Genomic DNA, 27,243 nt, shown 5'->3' on the forward strand with positions numbered 1-27,243 from the left:
GTAGTTACTACAGAAAAATCCTGTTGTACAACAGAAATTTCTTTAGTACTGAGGGCAACCTCTGTTGTCTTTTTCAACTGGGTAGGATCCTTGTAGCACCACAAAGAGGGACTGCCGTCAGTTTTTAAATCAGAGACGGTCCTAACATTTTTTCTACAAACCCGTGCCTCTATTCCCGCCCAGTGTTCTAAAAGAAAAGAAACTCTTGAGGGCATAGTAAAGTTGCCACCTGCGTCGCCTGGTATACAACATCGCTGGTAACCGCCATCATTCTCTGGCCTTCTCTTCCTGAGCGCCTTTTCTCTGTGCTTAGGCTCCCGGTGCGTAATCTAGAACGCAAATATATCTGCATATCTTTCCAACACATTGCTCTATGAAATATCCTTCGCAACCAATGGACATGACGCAGTGGCTCAGTGGCTATGACTTCCTGCTTCCGACTGTGAGGTCTCTGCTTCGATTTTTCTACCGCCGCGGCAACACTCCAGTCAAGGCGCAACGACAAAAATTTAGAGACTTTCCACTATGGAAAGGTGGAAGACCAGCGAAGCTGCATTGCTCAATAGCTTACATTAAGTTCTACATCATGGTTATGCTATATTGCTTGAATAAAGGCACAAACACATACCTTATTTGTTTGTTTCGTCTTTTTTATTTCCTTTATTTCTTACTTTTACTTTTCCTCAATCCGTCCTTTTTGTTTTGCATTTATATCTTTATTTTTATTGCTTCACGTCTATTTTTATTTCATACATATACCTCGGCGTTTCGACACGCATATTCATGGACTAGCGTTTGGGGAAGAGCGTTTATCACTCTAGCGCATTGCTTTTGTCAACAGCATACTTCGTTGTTTGTTTCGCCTTTTTTCTGTAATTTCCTTAATTTTTCGCTATTTCTGTTTTTATTAATTTATTTTCTGCTTTATACATATACACCAACGTTTTAACACGCGGTTTCTAGGTGTGACAAGGGTAGTTAATCGGCTCGTTACAGGTCCCTGAGCCCACAGGAGTATGTGCCAGGGAACATAGGCCCTTTCTGCTGTACCACCAGGATCGGCCCGCATGATGATTTGTTTTTGTCACCACCTTGGGGGGGGGGGGGGTGTAGGGCACACATTTATTTCGAAGTCAGCTTTAGACAGCATAGACAGCTTTGCTGTAGAAGGTTTGTGCGCCGTGCTTAAAGTGCACTGTAAACAACGGGTGGTCAAAATAATCCGGAGGTCTCGAGCACGGCATCCCTCGAAACCTGCTCTGCCGTTTCGGGCGTTAAACCCCATGGCTTTCTGGCATAGTGCATTCGTTTATGCTGTACTACTTAAATTCTGCAGTGCACATCTAATATTGGTGACATGTAGTGACATTGCTTTTCAATTAAGATGGCGAGAAATAGTCAACTCGCTTATGCGACTTCATGAAGTCACCAAATCGCAATGTAGCACTCCCATTATGTCTGGTTATCTGTAAAGTTATCTAAACCTGTGGTGATCTTACTCCCAACTCTTCCCTGCTTTTATTCAAGAATGATTTAAACATCGCGCTCATAGCAAGCTTCGAGTGATTACCGCTACCATCAGCTTTGAATTTCGGTGCTTATGGAAGAGGGACGTTCCCTGTGGTTTTCGCTTGGTGATTATGTTGGCATTTCATCACAATGCAACAGACAAAGATCTGTTTCTCAAACAGACAAATGTCTTACCATGTTTCGAACACTTTCTCTTCTATTTTTCTCGCCCTCCGGCAGTGAGGCAGAGCCTTAAAAATGTTTGTAGCTTTAAAATATTGCAAAAATATATTTTTTCGTGAGTACTTGTTGCGATCGTTACGCAATTTTCTTCGTTCTTGGCATCCAATTTGTAATTCCAGTTTCACTTTCTTTTTTTATGACATGGGGCTGCCTACTTCTTTCAATTACACTGTACTTGGTTGCCAACGGTATTGACCTCTGCCTCTATTTCGTGTCCACGCTTCTGAGTTGCAGATGTTCGTGCACTATAAGAATTTCTGGTCATCCACATTTCTGAGCCTCTCGTACAAGCTAGTTTCTATATAAGTTTTTCAATCTTCTAGAGCGACACAACCGTGTCACCCTGCACTGTTTTGCTTGGGGTTTTTTCGAAGGAACCTAACGCCAATGCTCCCAGCGGCCTGTGGTGGTTTGCCAAGCCAGACAAGTGCAATAGTAGTGCAACAATAAACATTTAACTTAAATTTGAATCGAGCGCCAGGGCCGTGGTGTCGTGGCTAAGCAGCAAAGTGTTCCTCGTCCAATGTTTTTTTTATAATCTGAGCGCAAAGTCGAAGTGCGAGAAATTTTAGTTGACAAATGACAAGTTATTTATTTCTACATTATTTTTCAATGTACAAAATGGAATGAGCTCGACCCAGAAGACAAGACTACTTCACTTGACGGGAGGTTCAAGCCTCTTGAACAGACAGCCTAAACACAGACAGCACAAACAGCTTACACATAATTTGTTGAGGATTGGTACAACTGTATTTTTTTATGCACAGCATCTCTTTGTTTGTAAAGTTTTCTGCTTACATTTAACAAATGTTCACACATGCTGATATTTCAGCAATATCTTTGGAGCTTTCGGCTGAAGGCTTCCATACATGTGTTATGTGGTGCGTAAACATAATGTTTTAATAATTGTGAGTCACTGTTTATGCAATGACGGCGACAATATTCTGAAATGTACAGACTTTCAAATCCTTAGCCAAAGCCATTAACACTTTGCGAAAACTACAGTGAGCACATTATTTCCTATTCATCAATATTTTGCTTTTAGGGTGCACATGACATAAATTTGTCAATTCCAAAGTGTTTGTGCCTCGAGGAAGTCATAAATGTCGACGCCTTTCAAGTGCTAAAGACAGGCTTTCTTAAACAAAAGCAGCAGGTGAATACTTTTGAACTTTTCTAAAAGCACACATTGACCTTGAAGGATATGTAATGCAGCGATCCAATCGTAGTCGTCATACCCCACTGCGTAGGACATTGCTTTCGTGTTGGGGATCCCAGACGTTAGGTGTTTTCATGGTAGCTTTCTTACCATCCACGTGGCGTCGCAGGTTCCAGCAACTGTGCGAGGAGGCGTTCATCATTCTACGGCGACATGGGTCACTCATCATCTCCCTGTTCGCCATGATGCTAACCACCGGCATGCCCGAACTGACCTCGGAGAAAGACCTGGACTACCTGCGGGACGCCCTGGTGCTGGACTACTCCGAGACCGACGCGCTGGCCCACTTCCGGGCCAAGTTCGAGGAGGCACACAACAACAGTTGGACCACGAGCATCAACTGGTTCGCACACAATATCAGCAAGGACAACAAATAACTACTGTGATTCTCATCGTGTGCCGTGCTCTCGCTATGTGCCATATACCACAACAGCTCTGTGAACTCACTTCGTTTTTACATGTTTGCACTGTGAGGGTATTCTTTTAATGCAGCGCTTTTCCAGTAAATTAAACTGTTTTACAATACCTTATTTTATGATGCTTTGTTTACCGCTAATTAACTCCGCCATGAATAGATTTTTACATATCCCGTAGGTGCACATTGCTAGGCAAGAATTTTTCTACCTGGCGGAAAACTTCTTGAAGTCTTTTATTAAATGAATATTGCAAAGCAACAATAAATCTTATTGTGATACGAAAATAGTGAGAATAAAGAAATCGTTGCATGCCTTCAGATTTTGGGAAAGGCTTCCGCGGAGAATTTCCTTTCACTTGAGCTTGGATGTTAATGCCTTAACAAAGGTAGAGCTTCAGATCGCTCATTGTCACCCCATTCCTGACCTTCTCGTAATGAAATTTATGTCATGATCATCTTCAGCCTATTTATGTCCACTGCAGGATGAAGGCCTCTCCCAGCAATCTACAATTATCCCTTTTTTGATCCAGCTAGCCCCAGCTTCTGCTTGAAAATTTTCTAATTTCACCACACCACCTAATTTTCTGTGATTTTTGACTGCACTTCCTTTGGCACCCATTCTGTAACTAATAAACCACTGGTTACCCGCCCATGCATAAAATGCCCTGCACAGCTCTATTTTTTCTCTTGATGTTGAGCAGAATATTGGCCATCCCCGTTTCCTCCCTGATGCGCAGTGCTGTTTTCCTGTCTCTCAATGCTACGCCCAATATTTTTGTACCATCTCTCGTTGCGTGGTACTCAACTTCTCAAGCTTCTTGGTTAAGCTCTGCTTTTCTACCTCATATTTTAGTACCGGTTGAATGCAACGATTGCAAACTTTTGTTTTGGAAGATAGCGGTAAGTGGCCGGTCATGATTTGGTAATGCCTCCCGTACGCGTTCTAATCTACATTTAGTTTCTAAATTTGCTTATCATGTTTAGTGTATCGCGAGTAAAAGCATAGGTAAATGTGCCCTTGTACAAATTGTAGAGGCTGAATGTTGTGAATTCTCTTTCTGGCTAGTCAACGTAAGATGTGTCTGCTGTATATTAATCATCATCACACTTACATTTCTTCAGCTGAGATCCTGAATCCTTTGTTGCAGTTCATCCTTAGCGTTGCTCAACACGGTAATGTCATCAGCAATTCGTAGGTTACTCAGTTCCAAGCATTCAGTCAACAGCATTGGAAAGGCTATGTCTCTAGCCGGACTAGGCAAGAAGACACAATCTATATTTCGTGAAGGGTGATTTGCTGTATTTCTACTAGGAAACGTAAGGCCAAGTTACACGTAGGCCTGCCGAAGCATGAAAGCTCGCCCCCGCGCACCTTGCGTTTGCCATGCCTTGCGAGTAATGGCGGTTTGGGCCTACAAGACGCATGGCAGCGCGCGTCCACTTGGCTCACATTTTCACCTTGGCAAACATCGTTTCGTACTACATTGTGAGGCTGCCAGAGCGCCGACATTTATCTGGCGAAGACAGACAGTTTTTCTTCAGAGCACGGGAGGTGCACACCAGCTCGGGTAAGACTAAGGCAATAAATGCGCTTTAAGCATTTTTTTATGCTAATAATATCAACACGGTAAATAGAGTTGAAATCATATAATCATGACCATTGCGCACACTGGAATACAACAAATAAAAAGGACACAATAATACGAGAAAATAAAAGAACATACACTTTTGAGAGAGCATTTGAAGTAAAGATGGCAAAATATTACCCCTCGAAAAAATGCGTGCTTTACACGTAAAACCAAGCACTACCACCGAGGAAGGACTACAACCAGTCATAAAAGAATACATGGGCACCTAATGTGCTTGCCAAACAAAGATAATTAGCACTGTGTGAATAATTGGCAGTATTGAAGCAGCAAAAAATAATACTGAGATACTGGGCTGCAATCCACGTTCTGAAGGTGGTTGACCAGCGAAGCTGTGGTATCATTTCTTATCCCATTGTCCAGTGTTACGTAGACCTAAATGATTGTGCAATGCACGACATGAAATGATTGACAACAATGAAATTAAATGGGCACAACGTCTGTCAACGGTTTTCTTTTTATACACTCTAAAAACTAGGAAGGGTATCGCAGGAGTGAAGCGGCCGGTTCACTCTTCAAAGCGTCGTTTTACTCTCGCAAAATGTCGAGGAGAGTGAAATGCATTGTTCACTCTCTCACCAAGGAGAGAGTGAAATGTGCTTTTCACTCTCCCCCTTCAGAGAGAGAGAGTAGTTCTACTCTTGCGGCAATAGAGAACAAAACGTAGCGTGATCTTCTGCTTCAACTGTAGGTGGCTGGCCCCGAACATGGCAATGTATCATTCATGCACGCTGAGCAAAGAACACATCGTTTTGCTTCTAAGAGAACAGGCCGCCGCAGTTCAAAGGAACGCGTAGCGAGCGCTCTACTTTTTCACTCGGAGTTCTCCACCGCGCGCGCGCGCGCTCAAGATCGCGGAACAACACAGCACCGGAGAAAGGTGATCTTTTATTGTGTCTGTAGCTCTCAATTTACTCATCACGGCTTTTCTTTGAATGCCTCAACCGTTGAGCTTCCTGCTTCTGCTCCTCCAAGTACATTTGTCGCCGGTTCCATGTGCCTAAAACTGGTATCTGCAGCTCCTTTGTAATTTGAACTTTAAGGATGTCGCTTTCCTTCTATTACCTCCACAGACAATTCTCTGTGACATGCGAAGAATGTCACAGAAGGAAAAAAAAAAACACTTGGCAATGTCTGCTATGTCTAGCCAAGTGTACAAATTTAAGGACTTTCCAGTACTTCTAAAAATTCCAGGCTTTTCAATGCCTTGAAAATGGCATTTTAGAAATAAAGTGTTTTCAAGGATCGCTACAAACCCTGGTTTCTAGCACCTAAATAATTTTACAAGCTTATTTTGGCATGGAGTTCGGAAATTCATGCTTTTTAGCTAACGCTGCATCATCTCTGTACATTGAAACCACGAGAGCGCAACCATTTTGGAGTAAAGAAAAATACTGAAAGCTTTTAATACCACTCTTTTTCTATGGAGCTTCGTATTGCCTAGTTAGGTTTACGAATGTGCCTGGTTTTGGTGGGCGTTTCTTCGACATTTTCTGTGAGAAGTAGATGACTAACCCCCGTATTCAGAAATGTATATTAATACAAAGCCCATGCTTGACTTTATATAAACGACGCCTGGTGCGAACGTCCCCCAGACGCTCACTGCCTTTCTTTTGGTGCGTTCACGGCTTGCGTCATTTAGATCAAGTCAAGCATGGGCTTCAAGTTATGATGCATTTCTGAATATGGGGGTAAGCGTGCGCTATTTCGGGCAACGCATTGTGCCATTGACACTGAGAGGAAACGGGGAAAACAAAGTTAACGCCCTATACTCCTAAACTTTCGCGTACCTGTGGTGTGCGTGTATCGTGGAAGAAGAAACAGCGCTAACACCAGGACGAAAAAAAGCATCGACCACACCAGCGCTTCGTGGTGTTGTCCATGTTTTTGCGTCGTCCTTGTGTTGCGCTGTTTCTTCTAAAATGCTCAACCAACTAGCCGGCAAGTCTATCCTGTGCATATATATTGAACACACGTATGAATGTAGATGGTCTTCGAAGCTTTTAGAACGAGCACTGCCACAGGATACGAGCAGTGCACGCGTAACAAGTGGACACATCACTCATTTAAACATGCGTGCCAATGCATGTGACGCGGCTATCGGCATAAGCAGTCTCCAAATGCTGGAATGCGTGCTCTTCAAAACGCTAACGATCCGCTGCTAATGCAGTACAACAGCTCACAGCGGACTGAACCAAACTCTAAACTAATGCACCTGAAAAGAACGCCTACACAGCAGCGTGAGGCACGTCGAAATGCCTGGTACTGGCATCGCAGTTGACCACATACGAATGGAACTGGCGGAAAAAATAAACAGAAATGCTCACCAGTATACGCGCGACTTAAATTCACCTACGTGGATGGTTGGCACGATACTTTGTATCCGCGTAATTTCGGAGAACATATAATGCATGGACTGGAAAAGCACTCGATCGTGAGCTGAACGGCACATTTGTTATTTTCCTGGGGTGACGACAAGCCGTGAATAGTTCTCACGTCGTCGTCTACGTTGTATTCCTCCGTTAGTCGTAGCAAGGAATGGAAATGATGCAAACGCAAACGTATTCCAGTACACAACAGCACAGCACACTGCAGAGAAACTCCAACCACCGCAGCCGATTCGTCAAATACATTTGTTATGTATATAAGCTCTAAAACAACACGACTGAGCGTGGTGGCTTTGTGGTATAATGGTTAGGATGTGTGCTTTGAATTGTATAGATGCGAGTGTACGTGGGTTCGAATCCACGTGATGTATAGAGCAATGTGGTTCTCCATAAGTGTGTGATTCCGTCGACTATTGTGTTCTAATTAGATTATGTGTCTCCTGATTGTGAAATATGCGAAAATACTTGCGGATTAAATGTGAATTAGCTTTCTTTTCTCCGCAGTGGCGTTCGGGACACATACGCATAGGCCGATTACGAGCCGTCACGACTCATGGTAGGCAGCAAATAGCCAGGAAAAATGACTTTAAAATCCTGCATAACATTGCTCACGCCTATTCTGAAGGCCGCTTGGAATTGGGCCACTGAGTCTGAGGAGCCGCCTAGAGAACGGTGTATCAGCGACCCTAATTTGATCTGATTTCCTGCCTGCATGCGTGGCCAGGACTTCGCCAAGAGGGTATTGGGAAGAGTAGTTGCACTCTGTTTGGGGGAGTAGAAGTACTCGGTCTGGTGGAGTGCCATTACCCCTACGGTGAGAGTATTACCACTTTGCGGAAGAGTACTAGCACTCCCTGTGGGAAGAGTATTATCACTCTGCAGAAGAGTACTAGCAATCCCTTGCGTCGGAGTAACAAAACTCTGTCAACAGGAGTTGACCTACTCTCTCTCAAAGAGGGTCGATCTACTCTCGAAAAGAGAGTGAAATATGGGACAAGCCGCTACTCCCTCAAAGGGAGTGCCCGGCACTCTCTTAGTTTTTAGAGTGTACGCAGTACAAACTTCTGCATTCTGCAAGGAAGCCGTTGTTGTAGATAGTACATATACGAATAAAGCCAAACGCACACAAAAGCCCAAATCACCACTATATGTCACACAGCGCAGAAGCTAACAGTGCAGTATATAAATAAATCAGTGCGTTTTTCGCCATATATTTGCTTAGCTAGAATGCATATCGTACACACCTATAAAGTTCAAACTCATAAAGACCCTTGCGTTCGGCGGTGCTGCATATGTTGACATGCAGTTGACAAACACAAAATAGCTAGTTTGCACTTATACGCAACAGACGTGCGTCAATAACATTACCAGTTGTATAAAAAAATATCTCGTTTTACGTACCAAAACTCCTTTCTGCTTATGAGGCACGGCGTAGTGGAGGACTCCGGAAATATCGACCACCGTGGTTCTTTAACGTTCACCTAAATCTAAGTACACGGGTGTTTTCGCATTTCACACCCATCGATATGCTGCCACCGTGGCCGGGATTCGATCCCGTGACCTCGTGCTCAGCAGCCCAACAGCATAGCCACTGAGCAACCACGGCGGGTTAGTGGTGTCAGTGCTTCGACATGACCAACTGCTGCGCTGCCAACCGTGTTCGCCGGTTTATTGTCCTGTGGTATACTATGAAGAAGATGGAATGTAGGGATGGTCTGATTTTCCCGCTATAATTAAGCTCCAGTGATATATAAGCCAGTGGATTTAAATAGATGTTTGCAGTGATGCCCGTGTGAGCTTGTGCAATCTGTTTAAGCAACCAACTATGGAAAACCATCGAGCAGATTTTGAAGGGTATTCCAATATAATGATCGTTAAGGTGAAGGTGCTAGTGTAGTGTTGATGTAAGTTTGTCACATGATGAGGTGTCTGATTTTGAATATATAACTTTCACGTTGTTATTGAATCTCATTTAAATTATTTGCTTATGACACATACCGTAGTAGGGGGGACTGTGGAATGTTTGACCACCTGGTGTTCTTTAACGTGCCCTCAATGCCGGGACGCGAGCATTTGTGCGTTTAGGCCCCGTCAAAAAGAGGTTGCCGCAGCCGCGATTTGATCCCGCGACCTTGTGCTTAGAAGTGCAACAGCTAAGCCGCTGCTACCATGGCGGGTATGTATTTATTTGTATCCAGCATACAGCAGTGGTGTACCAGAGAGTAGGGCGCATAATTAGGCGTATTCGACGCCTCTTTTACGCTCTCTGTTTCCTGATCGAGCTTACTTTTTACCATAGCAGCGGACAGTAATCAAAGCTGTTCTTATGGAAGTACTGTTCTTCACGAAAAAGTTTCGAAAAGTGGTAGCCAAACGAACAGTGGTGATGTTCGGCGAGGAACTGTAAGGCGCGAAAGTTCTCAGGCACTGTTCTGTTTGCATTCACAGCTTCACGTTTCTGTAATAGTCTAGAGAGGCGGTGATCGCCTGCTGGACGCTGTACTTAGGCTTCCAACCCAGCTTCCTTGCGGCTTCTTTTCCGTCGTATCTCGGACAACGCCTGACGAATACAATTTCCATAGGACTGGGCACCGAGTCATAGTTAATCTGGGACAGTGGACTAAGCAGCAACGCAAAGCTCCAGAAGAGGCAGGAAATTATAAGTACGAGCCACGAGGGCACACTGAAAGGGAACATGTGCGCGCCACGAGCTTCAGCGATGGGCCCGAGCACCAGCGAAATGTCGTGAGTCGTCTCGTCTGCAGCATACAAGAATTTTCCGGAGACGTCATCCGGTGCAGGAGCGGCCAGGATTTTGATGCCTTGAACAGTCAAAGAGGCGGCGTTGCCCGCATACATACCCTGCGTGAAAAAGGGAATTTGGATGAACTTTCAGCGATTCATTGCAGCAATGACGCTACGTGCCCCTCGCAGCCCCAGTTTACTTCAAGGTGGAACGCTTCGGTGCGAAGCAGGACCAATCAAGTTATGGGACGCACGTGAAGCGTGGCGTCAGTCACGAGTGTAAGTATGTAGATTGCACAAAAAAGGCGGTCCACACGATCCCCTTGTCTTTTGCGCACTATACGTCGGATGGAGCGAGTGGCGTTTGAACGAATGGCTGTCATAAGGCAACTAGACCTGAAAAATGTCGCACACATGTCATAACATTCATGCGCACAGCTCGAGGTTCATGTGCCAACCGGGACATTAAAGGACCACCACCACTGATATGCACAACAAACCAATGGACCGTGCAGTCATCGAAGTGTTCCACATTGCAGCGTGATCAAATGACACGTGTGCCAGCGCACCATATGTAGCACTAGGCAACAAATTTATCAAACTGCTGAATAGAGCAAGATACACGCTCACAAACTTGACGCAGAAAGGAAAGCCTAGTGAACATTGTGCTGCTTCCTAATTCTCAGTATTATAGCTTACTTCCATTGTTGTCATTAGGCAGTTGATAGTCTACACTTCATGCGAGTCCTGTGCCTAAGTTCATGACGTCCTAGTCCTTAGTCCGGATTCGCTACACAGTGTTCTGCCACGTATCAGAACCAGACTGGCCCACAACAACACATCGTTGGTTCATTTCAGAACGGCGATTCCTTTTTATGGCATAGAAACTGCTGCAGAGACACAAGAGTTGAGGTGCCTGTTGTCACAGTTTTAGTCGTTATAATATTGGGCCCTGGGAATACTTATAGCGAACTCACAAAATGCATTCGACATATCGGTGTCCTTGTTATTTCTGCAGTAACACGCATCGCACAACAAAAGGCATCAAAAATAGATTTTTAATTGCTACTGCGGTACTAAATGTGAACAGTGCAATAGCAACACAGGTATGACAACGAGACGGGACAAGCGGACGAGCCTTCCCTTTTCGCTTTTGTGCGTTTATTACATATTTCAAACCTTACTAATGTCACCTGCGCTCTGCTGTTTGGAAGGTAATGAACTTGAGGACACCGAACCGAGCGCCTCCTTGCTTTATGGCACCGTAGTGTGCTTTGCTTTTGCTAGACTCGATAGAAAATGCGTGCTTGTACATATGTTGTGAAGCTTTATATAAGACCGCTGTTCGTAAAATGAGCCTCTCAATAGCCTCTGTAAAAGTCCTAAATCTAAACGAGCTCTCTTGTGGAGTTGAAACGGACTACGCTATTCACGGTGCCTCTATCTATCGAAAGGGGGAGCTATATGCAACCCGTCTACCAGAGTACCTTCAGTGGATAGTGCACCGAGTTGAGTCGTGCTCGACTGCACCTCGTGCACAAAATACGACTGGGTGTGGCTTCAGCCGATTCTATGTACACATCATCGGTCGTGAGAACAGTGCAGATTTCGACACATTTCGTGCACCAGATACAATATTGGGGGCGACCTCCACCACTGGAAAAGCTGGCCCGACCGTCGGTGTGACGGGGCATGAGAGATAACGTGGACACAACGGCCGCGTCAGCTGCTTCGGGAGCGCTGAAGCGAGCTGAAAACGAAACTTTAAAGTACCACCTGCGCCGCGGTTTTTATTAAGTAGTAAGGCATTCCCGCCTTGGGTATCTGCTTCAGAACATTTGAAAGCACTATAATACGTAGTGGCTGCCTTTAGAGGCGTGTAGCGTGGTAGGCTACTGATCGGTGCCGCAGCGCCGGACGTACGCGACAGAGCCAGGTGTCAGCATTATTCACACGTAGCCGCAGGAGTAGCTGCGTGAAGCTTGGCTCGCGAAACTTAGTACCGGCAAACAGTCATCAGCTACTACTCGGGCGAGTATGCAGCAAGCACAGACGCGAGGAAGATTTCTGCTATGGCGTCGGGACTGCGATTTTCGGTGAGTAGCAGAAAACGCGCACTGAGACGCTCGCCCGCACCCGCGGCCCGGCTAATGTCATGACATGATCTTGAATTGTAGTGCGAAGTGACACGGACAGAGACTAGAAGCAGACAGGAGGAGCGCTAACAATCAACTAAATTTTCATTGAAGCTGTCAACTGATATATAGGTGATGTCTATAGACTTTGTCATGTTCATATGTTGCGGTATTTGTAATCACCTATTTATAGGTTGATAGCTTGAATAAAAATTTTGTTGAGAGTTAGTGCTCGTCCTGTCTGCTTCTAATCTCTGTCTGTGTCACTTCGCGCTACAATTCAAGATCATGTGAACATACCAACTCTCCCAACTTGCAATCCTTTCCCATTAATGTCATGATGATTTGGTCTATGAACTTGTTGATGCTAGATTCTGCTAAGTTCACTGTAATGGAAAGGGAGACGTAAGAAGCACATAAAAAAAAAAACATGACATATGATCATGTTTGTGTTATGAATAAATCTACTAGATTATGAAAAAGGAGCGGCGGGAAATCGCACGCTGAGAAGACTGATAAACACACTGTGACACAACTTGAGAAATAATATTGAAACGTCCAAGAATTTAGAAGAAAAAAACAAAGATTGAATCGTCGCGACGGCACATCACATTCGCCGTAGTCGTCTAAGTCTCCATAACAATATTATTTTTGTACAGCTCTGATACCGTCAACGTATCAATGGTTCATACTATGCGGCCTAAATCTCACGGCACGGCGCGACAACGCGCTCGCAGTGACAGTGAAACATTGTGCGCGGACACGCACGAAGACGCGCAGTCGGTCGTTGCGAACCCGTGCGATTTATGCATTGACGCTTCATTCTGTTATACTTCATTCGGTTATACAGACAACCCACTATAAGCCCATATTTCACGTAGCTTGCTCTCAACGTTTGCCTACCTTTTGCGCAAGAAGGCCATTCGGGAGACTCCATCACGGCGACTGCACGCAGTGGCGTTCACTGTACGTATTTGGTAAAGAGATAGCGTCTGTAAACGACTGTGTGCTTTCAGTTTGTCCTAGATTATTATTTCGACAGTAAGAGACTTCTCTCGTTTTAAGAGTAGTTATAGAAATGTATAGTGGAGCTGCCGCTTTGTTATCCCTCATACTACGCAAGGGAGGCGCTTCCGACAGATGGCTACTCCGTAAGCCCTCGCCCGCAATACAGCATAGGATTTGCATTTTACAAGGATATGGGCAGCAGCAACTGACTTTAGCCTCTTCTGCAAGCGCCTCAACCCTAGACCAATTTCGGAAGAAATTATTTCGGCGCTCAGCCACAGCCAAGATACACTGCAATAAATATACGGGACAAACTATCAATTTAGCTAAACACAGCAGTGAACTCAATAATGCTGCTGTGTTGACCATCTACATTCTCGTAACAGCGTGTTTGTCATCATGATGATGCTCCATGCATTTCTTCCTTATATTTTCCCCCATTACCAGCGAGTAGTAGCAGGTTGGAGCCCCACATGTTCTGAGTTTTGCTATGAACTCCACCACCTGTATCACTATCTCTCTCTGTATGCATGTATTTTGCCTGCCAAAATCTTGCCACTAACTGCATTTGTAGCACCCTCTTTCTCAGCTTAAAAAGGGTTGCTGAATAAGCAAACATAAGAGGAAGGGAATAGTTATGCGAGGTTCGTGGGGTCCGCACGAGCGCTCTGCGGTTAGCAGTCAGCTTTCGGAGTTCGACATCTCGACCCGGTGTGCCGTTGCTACAGTGGTGCCCCAGATTTACCCGACCTTCCATCACAAGGCGACCATCAACCCACCACACACACTAGCCAGGCGGACATGACGATGGGGCAGCTCCGCGTGCAGCCGTTTTGTCGAACCACTGCGGTAATGTGACTTGCTTAGCTGGAGGCAGAGTTTCGTTTTCACCGCATTACCTCGCAGACCACACAGTACTACCACTGCTGCCACCTCTTCTCATGTATGCCGTCAGATCTGGCTCAACAGGTGGCCGATGTTAATGCCGAGCCGCCATGTGACACATCCTACCGAATACACACACCAGGCGACTTGTGTGTGCATCTCTTATGTTTGTCATTGTCTACGCACCTTTCAACTGAGAATATGCTAAACCAGCACGCCCAGTGTTCCATCGTAACCATGCTAAAGGCTGAAGCAGAAGATTGCGGAACGCACAATGCCTACCAAGCGGATGCGCTTCCAGCAGCTGCTCACCGGCGAACAGCTTGGTGCCCGGTGGCCTTCACAACTGCTCAGCTGCATGCGGCAGCGTTTCGGTGACGGCGATAACTGCACGCTTGTCACTTTCCTCAAGGAATTGTTGTTACAGGGCATGCCCCAATCCATCCGCCTCGTTCCGTCTGCTGCGAACGACTTCTCCCTAGATCTTCTTGCTTCGTTGGCTGACAACGACCATGAGGTCGCCTCTGCAGCTATAACCGCTATCGCATAGACCCAAGAGACATGTTGGTTGAAGGTTAGATAGGCGCATCAATTAAGTCTATGTCTCCATAGCCACTTAGCGGACACCGTCACGTTACCAGCACTCTACGCGCCCAAGGCAATGTCCTTCTTCGCGCAATGACTGTAAGAGTCATTTGAGTGCCTCTCAGATCTGCTGGTACCAGAGGATGTTCGAGCACAATGCCAGAAAATGTCCTTCACCTTGCAGCTTGTGGAGAAACGGCTAATGCGAAGCCTGACGGCGCGTTGTGACTTCTCAGCGGGGCCGCCTCTTCATCACTATGGACCCAACGCAGAAGTAAGCATGTAATCACCTACCAAAGCGATCACTGGTGCAAGTCAACAGGACGAAGGCTGCGTGCCACCAACTCTTCATCGATAGTCAAATACATCGTCCGTTAATTCACTACCTAACTGAGCCTGCGTCACGCGGTTCAATGCATGTTCAAACCAGCCAACTTTGTTCATTAACTCAGTGTATCCCACTTCCTAACACACTGCGGCTTGGTCTTAACATGCGAATACATACATCCCAGGCGTACTCTGCGACGTAGCGCCCTACGGCATATGTACGTTCATCGCGCGGTATCCATTAGAGAACGTGCTCGCCGAGTTCTGGGACATTACGAAGCCCTGAAATCTTACCGACCACATAAGCACTGCGACCGATCGCATAGTTACACGTGGTCCACTTGCCGCTGCCAATGCACGTTAGACTACGGCTACCGATTTGAAATAACCTAGTGATAGTTTGACAGTGATCCGACCCAAAAGAGGACACGCCCAGCATGGTGATGGCGCGTGAGCAGTGGAATCAGAGGTTGTAGGATCAAAGGTAAGCGGTGCTTGGTCCCGCTGCCACCTGATTGAGCGGGCCCTACATTTTAAATATAATTTGTGGACACCAGGCACCAACGTCTGTCTGGTTTCTACCGGACCATAAATTGGTGACAAGCACTCCGCGTCATCGTTCTCTGCTTCTTACCTACACTTGCCTCGAGCGCTTCGCTAGCCCTATCGCCGTCAGGAGCTGGAGGCCCGCTCCCTTCGAAGTCCACCCTTTATGATCGGAATACTCTGATCAAGTATAATGTCCTTAGATAAAAGAAGGTTTTTAGGGACCTAAATCTGGTATCGTCATGAGCGCCACCACCCCACGAGCCGGAACTCTCCATTCTGAAGCTGCTCGAGTTCTTGTCGTTGGACGCCTAACTTTGGTCCATCACCATCCAATCCATGTTCCATCGTCTCCGCCTCAGTTCGCAGATGTTCATGTTCCACCACGTTATTGGAGCGCTTCCGCCTAATACTGCGGCTGTTGTTCGCGATGTTCTACGCTCGCCACCTGTCTACCGTCCATCCTCTATGTTAACTCCTTGTTTTTCAGTGTTATTTTGCTCATATTGTACTTTTTGATGACAATCTTCCCCAATCCCTATCGGGATTGACAGTACTGTGAAATAATTAAAATAATATAAATAAATATGACTACCTTAAGGCGACGCTCATCCAGCGCAGTACTGAAACGGGGCAGCATCGATTACAGCTACTTACATTGGAGAAGCTTGGCGACCGCAAACCTACCGGCTCATTGTATCGCATGGAAGCCTTGAAGGCTCCTTCAACCGACAGCGCAATTCTATGGGAACTCTTCCTGGAGCGCCTTCCACCAAGGTACGCATGTTCCTGACCATGTTTTCATCATAAACACTGGACTCTCTGGCTCAGTTGCCCATCAAGATTATGGATGTCGGTTTTCCTTCAGTGGCCACAGTTCATTGCCCTCCTGACCCACCATCCCACAGCGCAGCTGCTGGCGACAGCTACGCGCGTCTCCTGATAGTTAACGAGGAGCTCACACGGCAAGTAGCGCAACTGACAGCTGAGGTCCCTGCTGTCCGAACACGCCGGCTGCGTTCTTCGTCACGACCTCACTGCCCCATGGCCAATTACTCCCGGCGTCGTTTTACACCTCCCGTTACGCTTTGCTGGTACCACCGTCACTACGGCGTTCGCGCAAACAAGTGCCGTCAGCTTGCTCCTACGCGTGAAACGGTCGGGCTGAACACAGGCGGCGGCCGCTGCTTCCGGCCTCAGATGCAGTCGCCAATTCCATGTCACCGACTGTGTCACCAAAGTCCACTATCTCGTCGACACTGGCAACACAATCTGCGTATTTCCCCATACGCTGTCTGAGCAACGCCATCCTCCCGATTCTCCTCGTCTCATCGCGGTCAACGGATCGATAATCCGGACCTACAGCCACAAGTCGGGTGACTCCTGACATCGGCGTCCGATGTACCTTTTGCTGGATATTTGTCATCGCGGGCGTGCGCCAGCCAATCATCGGAGCCTAATTTCTCTGTACTAAAGGCCCGTCATCGACGTGCGGTACAGCCGCAGCCTGGACTCCGAGCCGAGTTTAGATGTCCAAGGCGTTTCCTACCGCACTCCACCTTCTGCACACGGACACGGCCGTTCCCGACTCTTGCTTTGCCGTGCTTGCCGAGTTTCCGGACGTCTTCCTACCACCCTCCGCTCATTCCTCGGCTGCTCACAGCGTGGCACATCATATCCTCGCTACTGGCCCTCCCGTGTTTGCATGGGCTCATCGCCTCGTACGGGATCGTCCAGCTGTCGCCAAAGAGGAGTTTCAACACGTTTGACCCGTGCTTCATTCGTCCTTCCTCCAGTCCTTGGGCCTCGCCACTCCATATGGTGCCCAATAAGACTGGTGACTGGCGGTCATGCTGCGATAACCGTGCTATCAACAAGGCTACTGTCCGGGACCAGTACCCAATTCCCCACATCCAGGATTTTACGCCGGCACTGTACGGCTGCACCATGTTCAGTAACGTCGGCCTAGTAAAAGCCTACTACGAGATTTCTGCGGAACGCTCAGATATTCGAAAGGCCGCCATGGCTGTAATACGTGGTCAACGTTCCGTTGACCACGTACTACATGGCTTCACGAGCTGCTTTGCCTATCTTGACGGCATCCTCGTCTACAGCACCACCGCTGAAGGTCACAAGCTCCATCTATGTGAAGTGCTCCCGAGACTCAGCAAGAGAGTAAAAAGAATGCATAGAAAGGCAGGTAGGCTAACCAGAAGTAGTTCCTGTTGGCTATCGTGCACAGGGTGAAAGAGTAGAGAATAAAAATAGAAAAAGAATAAAGGGACAGACAGATAAAGAAAGAGAAAGAGAGAGGAGCACAAACAAACCACGTGCACTTAAAATGGTAGGGGGGCGCGTTCGCAAAGTCAATTGTGAAGGCCTGTTGACCTTAGTAACGCTAGTAAGGAGCCTTAGTAACGCGAGTAAGGCCTTGAGCACGGATGCTGTTTGGCATCACTGACAAAGCTTTTACGAGCACCAAACAGTGCTAAACAACAGGACGAAGAGAGGGGACACAGACCACTGCGCTGACTAACAACCAAGCGTCTTTATTCTTTCTTATCAACATATATATACTCTACAGCTATCTGAAAGCACAAAAGCAACAGAAATTCCGCTTGCATCCTGTTGTTTAGTGCTGTTTTGTTCTCGTAATCATGAACCAACCAGCCCAGATGCGTACTCTTATACAGAGCTTTTAGCTCTGATAGTGGACGATGGTCCAACTGATCCAGCACTCTTCACATTACTTGTCGCTGGCCACTATGTGGCGGGCAGACACAGATAAATTGTGCGAGCATTTCTTCGCTGCTGCATGTGTCGCACGCGGGCTCGTTGGTCATTCCAATAAGGAAGGCATATGAGTTCGTACGGTACACCATAGTCTGTTCATGTTGTGGTAACCTAGGCGATTGATGCATCGGTATATTCGGAGTCAACGAACACTGTTAAACGAACTCTGGTCTGTTCACGTCATGGTAGCCTAGGAGGTAGAAGCATCCATATATCCGCAGACAACGAACACAGATGCCACATGACGCAAGACACAGCAAGTTTGAACTTGTGGTCAATGTTCCAAAGACCAAATTCGGTTTACGGAATCGAATTTGCCCGGCCATCGCGTCAACGCATATGGCTTTCGTCTACTCGCCACCCGCATCACTGCCATCCGTGGGTTTCCTCAGCCATACACCACCACGCAACTGCACGAATTTCCTCGCCACGTCAAGTATTACCGCCCCTTCATTCACCGCTACGCCAATATACTGGAGCCTCTCCATGACCTTCTCTCATACCCCAAGCAAGGAAAACTTCCGCGTCCTGGAAAGACATCACTGACCGCGTCTTTAAAGGAATCAAAGAAGGCCTTGCCGGCGGAGCGCTGTTCGTCTACCCTGAATGCGAGGTTGCTAGCCTTGGCAGCACAAGGGCTTCTTTTTCAAGAAACTTGTGCCCCCTGAGTGCCACTACAGCACCTTCAGCCAAGGAGTGTTTCGCCATCTGCTTCGCTGTTAAGCACTTTCAACATTTTCTCGAGGGACGTTCCTCTCATGTCCTCATTGACCATAAACCACTGACGTGCGCCTCAGCCTCCAAAAGCAGCACTTCCTACACTCCCCGCGAAATCATACAGCTCGCCTAGGTTTCTGAATACACCAGCGACATTCGTCACGTCAGCCGAAAATCCAACGCCGTTGCCGCGCACTTTCTGGCACCGCCATTTATGCAACGGCCCATGGGCAAACGGTACTCGACTTGCGGGCCATGGCTGCCGCCAAGAATATCGACGCCGAGCTCCAACTACTTCGCACAAGCGGCACTTCTCTGTTGTTCGAAGGTGTCTTGTTCCCAGAGTGCGACGTGCCCATCGTCTGTGATGCGACGACTGGAGGTCCTCGTCCCTACGTGACTCGCCCATACCTCCGGACCGTCTTTGATGCTGTCCATTCTTTGGCTCATCCCGACATTCGAGCAACAGATTGACTCGTCACTTCGCCTTATTTGTGGCCTAGTATTAGCGTAGATGGTCGTCGCTAGACACACGCACGCCTCAATGCGAACAATCTAAAGTGCAACGCCACACTGCGACTCCTCGTGGCGCGTCCACGGACGTCCACTTCAGCCATATGCACGTCGATATTGTGGGCCCCATTCCTCGCCCCTGGAACCATCGCTACCTGCTAACTTGCATTGACAGTTTCACCAGATGGCCTGAAGCGATGCTCCTTACGAACATCAACGCAAGCTCGACAGCTCGAGCGCTCCTGACTCGCTCGATTAGCAGCTACGGCACCCCTTGCACCATTATGACCGACCATGGTCGCCAATTCCACTGAACATTGTTGATCAATCTATCTCGGCTCCTCGGCGTCAATAACATCAAGACTACCTCTTACTACCCGATATCCAATGGAATCATCGAACGTTTTCAGCGCCAATTGAAGGCTTCACTCATGGCTTCGCCTCCAAAAGCGCTGGAGAGGGCGACCCACAATATTGTTCCAATCATTCTCTTGAAATAACCACGGGGACAAAAACTGATCCACCTGGTGACCGAACAGCATGTCACTTTGAATGGATCATAGTAGGCCTTCAAGCGGTCTAGGTTGACAATGTTTTGTTCATGCCGGCGCATGTCCGAAGACTGCTCAACGGGCTTGATCAAGTAGTTGACCAAAAATGTGCAGTCGACGACGCGGTTGGAGCCTTCATATTTGGGAAGTCGTTTTGGCGGGATACTAGATGCAGTGGAAGGGACGGAGAACCACACAAGCGCTCCGGAAAGGAATGTGGGCGCAGAAGTGCGGTCACCGCGAACGCTCGTCTGGCGCTCTTTGTCATTTGAAGTAAAGGCCCGCGCGCGATCACGGGACTCTTCGCCATGTCTGCCTGTGGCAGAAATAGGCGCACACGAGATGCATCCGGATTGTACGGAAGGATTGTGTCGATTGTGTTCGGTGGGTGCCGGCCGTCAGTAAAATACAGGGTGATGCTCTGAGTGGCTGTATTGCAGGCGTAGGTTCCGAAGGGCAGAATGGTATCCCAATTAGTGTGGTCGGAGGCTACGTACATTGCGAGCATATCGTCTAACATACAGTTAAAGCATTCTGTGAGGCCACTGGCCTGCGGAAGGTAACTAGTATTTGCGCATTGCGCAATGTGGCACTCTTTGAGGGTGGCTTCGACAACTTCCGACAAGACACCTCCGCGATGTCTGAGCAAGTACTGTGGTGGACAATGACACAGTATGAATCAGCGAAGCAGGAAGGAGGCAACATCGCGCGCTGTAGCTGCAGGAAAAGCGGCAGTTACGGCACATCGCTTGAGGTGATCAACATCCACGATGGCCTAGCGGTTACCGCAGATGTCAGGGGAAGTGGCCCATACAAATCAATGCTGACTGGCCGGAACTGCCGGCTAGGGAAAGGTAACGGTTGCAGGCCGGCTGGCGAGAGGCACAGTGAAGACTTCCTCAGCTGAAAATCGGGGCACGAACGAATGAACTTCTGAACGTAGCTGTGCATCGCGAGCCAGTATTACCGTTGTCGAATGCGCTGGTAAGTTTTGAATATCACCGAATTTGCACACTGTCAGTCAGAGTGGAATGACGCCTATATTTCAGAACGCCGACTACTAGGACTACTAGGAGTACTACTAGGAGTCACTTGCGGCCATCGGCGGTTCAATTGTGCCGGTGGCGTAGGTCGTCGCGAATGACGAAATGGTGGGCTTCACGACGTAACCCGCAAGTGGTTCGTTATGCCGATGCATCAAAGAGAAACTCTATCAGAGAGGTGATCCAATGGTCCTTGCGGTCTTCGGAAGCGGTGGTGCGAAGGTCGATGGAAGAAACGGCAAGCTGGGATACGAAGCAGCGGGCTTTGTCGTCGGGAAAGGGAAAACGAGAGAGGGTGTCGGCGTCAGAGTGCTGGGCGCCACCCTGGTAGAGCACGCGGATATCGTAGTCCTGTATGTGAAGTGCCCAACAGGCAATGTAGCCTGGGGGTCTTTGAGTGACGACAACCAACACAGTGCGTGGTAGTCCGTGACGACGTACAATGAGCGGCCATGAAAACATGGCCCATGCTTATTTGAAGCCCAGATGATCGCCAAACATTCTGTCATGGTGTACATATTCTAGGCTTTCGTAAGCGTGCGACTTGCATAAGCCACAACTTATTCAGAAAAACAGTGTTTGTGCGGTGCAAGGACTGCGCCGAGGCCAACACCGCTGGCATAAGTGCGCAACTCTGCAGGGGCTGCCGGGTCATAGTGACCCAAAATTTGAGCTGACGTCAGCGAACTACACAGGATTGCTGTGATTGAAGGAATGAAGTGACGGGCCCCTGCTTCAAAGGAGCGTCATCAGGGGCCATATGATGGTGGAGAAGTTTTGGATGAAGCGTCCAAACAAGGTACACCGTCCTACAAAACTGCGATGGTCTTTGACGAATGTAGGCTTAGGAAATTCGGCAACGTCCCGAAGTTTGGCTGGATCGCGCAAAATTTCATCCTTCGAGATGACGTAACCTAGAATTTTCAGCTGCTGAGCAGGAAATTGGCACTTCTGGAGGTTTAGTTGTAGCCCTGCGTTTGTTAAACACGTTAAAACAGACCGGAGGCGTTGAAGGTTCGTGGGAAAGTTAGGAGCAAAAACAACAATGTCGTCAAGATGACGCAAGCACGTGCGCCGCTTCAAGCCGCGCAGAACTGTGTCCATGATGCTGTCATACGATGCAGGTGCAGTGCCAAGTCCAAAAGACATTACATTAGGTTCGTATAAGCCATCGGGTGTGACAAAAGCTGTCTTCGGCCGTCTGCAATGGGTACTTGCGAATACTTTGAGTGCAAATCTAGAAATGGGGCGCTATTCTGGACATTCCGCCATTTTCTTCGATGTGTGACGTAGACGCGACGCGAATGAAATGGCGCTGATAGCCCCATTTTGCTTTCATAACGTGACGCCAACTTGACGTTTTGCCTAAGAAACTGAAATGAAGGCACTAGACGTAAGGTTCTCGGTAAAGCAAAGCAGCTTTCCTCCGCAGTAGAAATAAAGCAGCTCGCTAAAAGCGCGTGATTATTCCATCGGAAACGCTTCTCGCTTCCGTCGTCTGCGGTGTACAAGCCGTCGTCTGCTTCATTAGCTAGGACGCGTGTACCCGGGAAATGGAATGAGTCGTCGTACGTTGGCGCCAACGCTCTTGTTTTCTTCATTGAGACAACATATGCAACCTACCAGCGGTGATGCACGCACGTTCTAGGCCTCGTTATCGCTATCTCGCGAAACGCAAGTGACTCAGCCCGACTCGGCTGGCCAGAAACGGCCGAATATCACCGATAGCGTTGCGCACCACAGGGAAATCCGTATGCGCGACGCAAGCGCCAGCGCTGCCGTCTCTTGTTCAGTTCGCTGGTCAATCGCACCGCGCGAAGAAACTTCAAGGTGCCGCCTTGCGTACATGATTTTTTACAAATTAAAACACGCCGTTGTCATAACTTTTGATTCTGCGAGAAGGCATTACTCTTGATTACAATAGAAGCGCAGCAGTGAAAAGTGGACAACGCTGCAGAAAGTTTGCTATGTTCAAGCAATATTATTTCGTATAAACGCGTTCTTTTAAAAAAAATGGTGGCCCAAACCACAAATGCCGACACCCCCTGAAAGCGATGCAAATACCTTGAGCACGCGTAATGAAAAAAAAATTTGCATGGCGCCAAACAACGGGGAAAATGTTGCGATACGCATTCCTCACGGCCGCCATTGCATATGGCTGCTCATTATCATAATTCACGCGGCTTGTCGCACCACAATTTATGGCGGAAAATCTGTGCAATGGCGGCCCAGCGCAACGTCAGGCAACGTCAAATTGGCGCTTATGAAACGGCCCTTCCTGTGATGCTCCCCGTGGCATATTCTTTCAGCCAATCAGCAAGCTGGCATGGCGACTATCTAGGACCACCACCACTTATTCGCGAAATTGCAGATGAACTGCACTGACTTCTGTACGCTACCGCTCACATTTTGAAGCGCTAACGTCTCAATACAGCTGCCAAGGACCAAAAATGTATTAGTCGATAAAATTTGCAGCTCTCGTCACGTTTCGTCATCTTGACGAAAGCGAAAAATTGCATATTGCAAAACTTCCGTTTCCCGGCACAAATTTCAAGGCACGTGCGCTTTCCACAGCCACTCGGAGAGTCAACATGGCAGATAATGGTGGCCGTGCAGCCGCCATGCGTGTCGAGAATAGCGCCCATGAAAATCATTTTTCGAACCAGCTCCTCGAAGCACGTCGCTCGGGAGCTCTGTCAATTTGCTTACGTGTCCCAATTCACTACCGTCTTTCTCACTGACCATCACAAGTGCGTTTGGCCTGTTTGAGTACATATGAAAGGCTATACCAAAAACGACTATAGTAACAACACACAATCGTTATGAGGTTCTTGCAGAAGAGCCAGAGATGCTCTTGGCAGAAGAAGAAAAAGCTCCAGAAACACAACTGTATTCTTCTGTCCTCAAACGTGGCAAGCAGTCGCAGAAAAAAAAAACAGAAATTACCAGAACCTCTGCATCAGTCGGACGATGACCATGGTGACATTGACGCTCGGATAGACGCACTGACCAGAGAGATTGAGCGACTACGCAAACATAAAGAATTGGTAATTCTGCGCCGTCAGAAAATAGAATCAACACGTGACGCATCAACCACTGCGAATGCCACCGTTACGCCCGGATCCCGTCCGGCACCACAGGTCAACCAAGCTGTTTGGACAGCAGTTTCAGATCAACTTGCTCAACTAACGTTGCTCATTCAGAATTGCCTGCATCATGGCTAATTCTCTGCAGCAGTTGTCACAGGATGGAATTCTACAGTGGAATTGTCGGGGCCTAAACTCCAAGTTAGGAGAAATTAAAACCAAGCTTCACTACAGTAAGCTACATGTATGGGCACTGATTATTCAAGAGCATAATAAGCTATGCTCCCTGTCTAATTTTAATGGGTATCATAACCCATCTATTAGAGATAGACGTGCTACTACAATGGCTTCAGCTCCGGGAAAAGCTGCAGTTTATATATCATCGCATATTGCTCACACAGTGATTGATCTGCAGCAATGGTGTAGTGGTAATCAAGAAGTTGTCGGGGTCCTGACAGGGCCAGTGAAGACTCCTGTCATTCTAGTGTCATTCTACGCCAGACCGCAGCGCACACGTATGAACTTGGGGTGGATAGCTCATCTCCGGTCTACGTACCCGGGAATTCCTATTCTCGTGGGTGGAGACTTCAATGCCCCACATACAGAATGGGCTTACAAGTACAACTCCCCAAGAGGATACCAAGTTAAACACATCATGAGCGATGCCACTTTTACACTGCTGAACCATCACGCTGTGGCTACCTGTGCTGTACCCGCAGTATCCAGAACAAATCCTCCAGACCTCACGCGGTGGTTGGTTCCTGGAATGCCGCAGTGGCCGGTGGAACCAGATATATGGGGCAGTGATCATATGCCAATAATCATTGATTTGCACAGAACGTGCATTAAGAAAATTCGACGACGAGTAACAGTTACGCATTGGGATAAGTTTCGGGAATCATCGATTGATAAAGTTCCCTCAGAGCCCTCAGAAATTCTTCCCGCTTTGCAAAAACTGCTACGGAGGAACACCACTGTAACCACAGTTGACGAGGAACAACCTCAACCAGACCTCACTCTTTTGCAATTTTGGGCAAAGCGACGTCAGGCATAATTGTGTGCGTCGAGGAATCCCGATGCACGAGACAGCCGTGCACGTGCTAACCATATAGCGGCGAAGGCGCGTCAGCAGGAAAAGCAACTTTCTCGACTACGATGGTCTGAGTGGTGCGAGAATCTTGGATCGGGCATTGGAAACAGAGCACATCGGCGTACGTTCCGGTCAATGGAACGCGGTCATAAACAACCTGACCATGCAGCGAGCGTTAGGTTAGCGATGCAGAGTTCGCCACATAAATTTGCAGAACACGCTGCTAGAGCGCTTTTCACGAAATACGATCAAGCGTCACCTATAAACTGCCCCGAAATTGATGAGTCTCACACGACCTCCAAATCCGAAATATCCAGTCCTTTCAGCATGGCCGCACTAATAGCGGCGATTGAAACTTCGAAGCAACAAAGAACACCTGGTCCCGATGGTATTCCTTATGGGGTTTTCAAGAGCATGCAAGGAGCAGCTCTCGACGCACTTCTTCAGGCTATTAATAAAGTATGGGAGACTGGAAACGTTCCACCTGATTGGAAGCATTCAATTGTTGTCGTGATTCCGAAACCAGGAAAGTCTCCAAATAGTGTGCAGTCTTTAAGCACAATTTCACTAACCTCAACTGTCTGCAAACTCGCTGAAAAGATGCTCGCCACACGAGTTTCCTGGTGGCTTGAACACCACGATAAATATAATCGTGCTCAAATTGGATTCCGTTCTTACTTGGGAACTGAAGACAAACTTTCTATCTTATCAGACGATGTTTTACAGGTTTCTCCACGCAGTCACGCTGTGCGCACGGTAGTAGCAACAGACATAACGAAAGCTTTTGACAATATAGACCATGAAATCATTATATCCAGCCTCATCGACCTGGGACTTCCACCGCGGGTGATAAGATTCATCTGCTCATTCCTTCAGAATCGCACATTTGCGATTAGAGTAGATGGAAGGCAAGGATACTTCACATCGAACAGAGGAGTCCCACAAGGTTTGGTTTTGGCTCCTCTTCAACGTTGCTCTAATACCTCTAGCCTGGCAACTACATCGAATTCCAGATGTGAGGTTCTTAATCTATGCGGATGACGTCACGTTGTGGTCCGTGCATAAAGATATATCTGTACAAACTCAACAGCTTCAAGAAGCCCTTGATGTGCTGGACAACTACGCTCGGAAAGCAGGGTTGGACATTTCCGCCCAAAAATCAAGCTATGTTGTGGTGGCCAACAAGAAAGGACGCACAAGAATCACGCAGCACCCCTTTACATTTAGACTCGACGCAGTGACAATCGCTGAGGCTTCTGAGGTCCGCATACTGAGTCTCGATATTCACCACTCCGGCAGTGGTGCACACTGGCTCCGTAAAACCAGACAGAGTTCGACGAAAACACTTCACCTTATTCGTCGCACTGCAGCAAAAGCAGCTGGAGCTCGTACTGACGTAGCTCGACGGTTGGTGCGTGCAGTCTTGCAGCCACGAATTTTATACCAAGCACAATTTCAACGGCTGACTTTGGCATAGCTGGCATAGTTGGAGACGAGTAATTGCGATGCTATGCGCAAAATCACAGCACTGCCCCGCACCACTCCGATACCAGCCTTACAGGAACATGCCCAGCTCAACATAATTGCAGAGCTAATTTTGCAACGTGAAAAAGCACGTGAAATAAAAAAAGCAACTTATTCTGGCTGTCGCTGCGTTGCATGCTCACTTTCCCCGCGGCTCTCGGATTGACAATCAGCCCTATCCAATGCCTCCCTGGGAATTCACCAGCATCACAACTAATAAGCCAACGAAGTTACGACGCAGCGATACAACAGGTATTATTGACGAACACAATATCG

The 27,243-nt window shown here is 47.6% G+C and overlaps 2 protein-coding genes across 6 annotated transcripts in view; one reads left to right on the forward strand and one right to left on the reverse strand.

The window, feature by feature from the left end:
* Nucleotides 1–4,047, forward strand: part of Pi3K92E (phosphatidylinositol 3-kinase 92E) — a 137,001-nt gene extending 132,954 nt beyond the window's left edge. For all 3 annotated transcript variants that reach the window (XM_065454689.2, XM_065454690.2, XM_065454692.2), the window contains exon 21: nt 3,081–4,047. In XM_065454689.2, the coding sequence (XP_065310761.2) occupies nt 3,081–3,348 (268 nt within the window). In that variant the 3' untranslated portion in view covers nt 3,349–4,047. The remainder of the gene's footprint in view (nt 1–3,080) is intronic.
* A 4,420-nt stretch (nt 4,048–8,467) lies between these two features.
* LOC135920425 (3 beta-hydroxysteroid dehydrogenase type 7-like) overlaps nt 8,468–27,243 on the reverse strand; it is a 123,057-nt gene continuing 104,281 nt past the window's right edge. For all 3 annotated transcript variants that reach the window (XM_070533545.1, XM_065454695.2, XM_065454694.2), the window contains one exon: nt 8,468–10,281. In XM_070533545.1, the coding sequence (XP_070389646.1) occupies nt 9,862–10,281 (420 nt within the window). In that variant the 3' untranslated portion in view covers nt 8,468–9,861. The remainder of the gene's footprint in view (nt 10,282–27,243) is intronic.

The sequence above is a fragment of the Dermacentor albipictus genome, chromosome 2 (assembly GCF_038994185.2).
Source record: "Dermacentor albipictus isolate Rhodes 1998 colony chromosome 2, USDA_Dalb.pri_finalv2, whole genome shotgun sequence".
NCBI classification, from domain to species: domain Eukaryota; kingdom Metazoa; phylum Arthropoda; class Arachnida; order Ixodida; family Ixodidae; genus Dermacentor; species Dermacentor albipictus.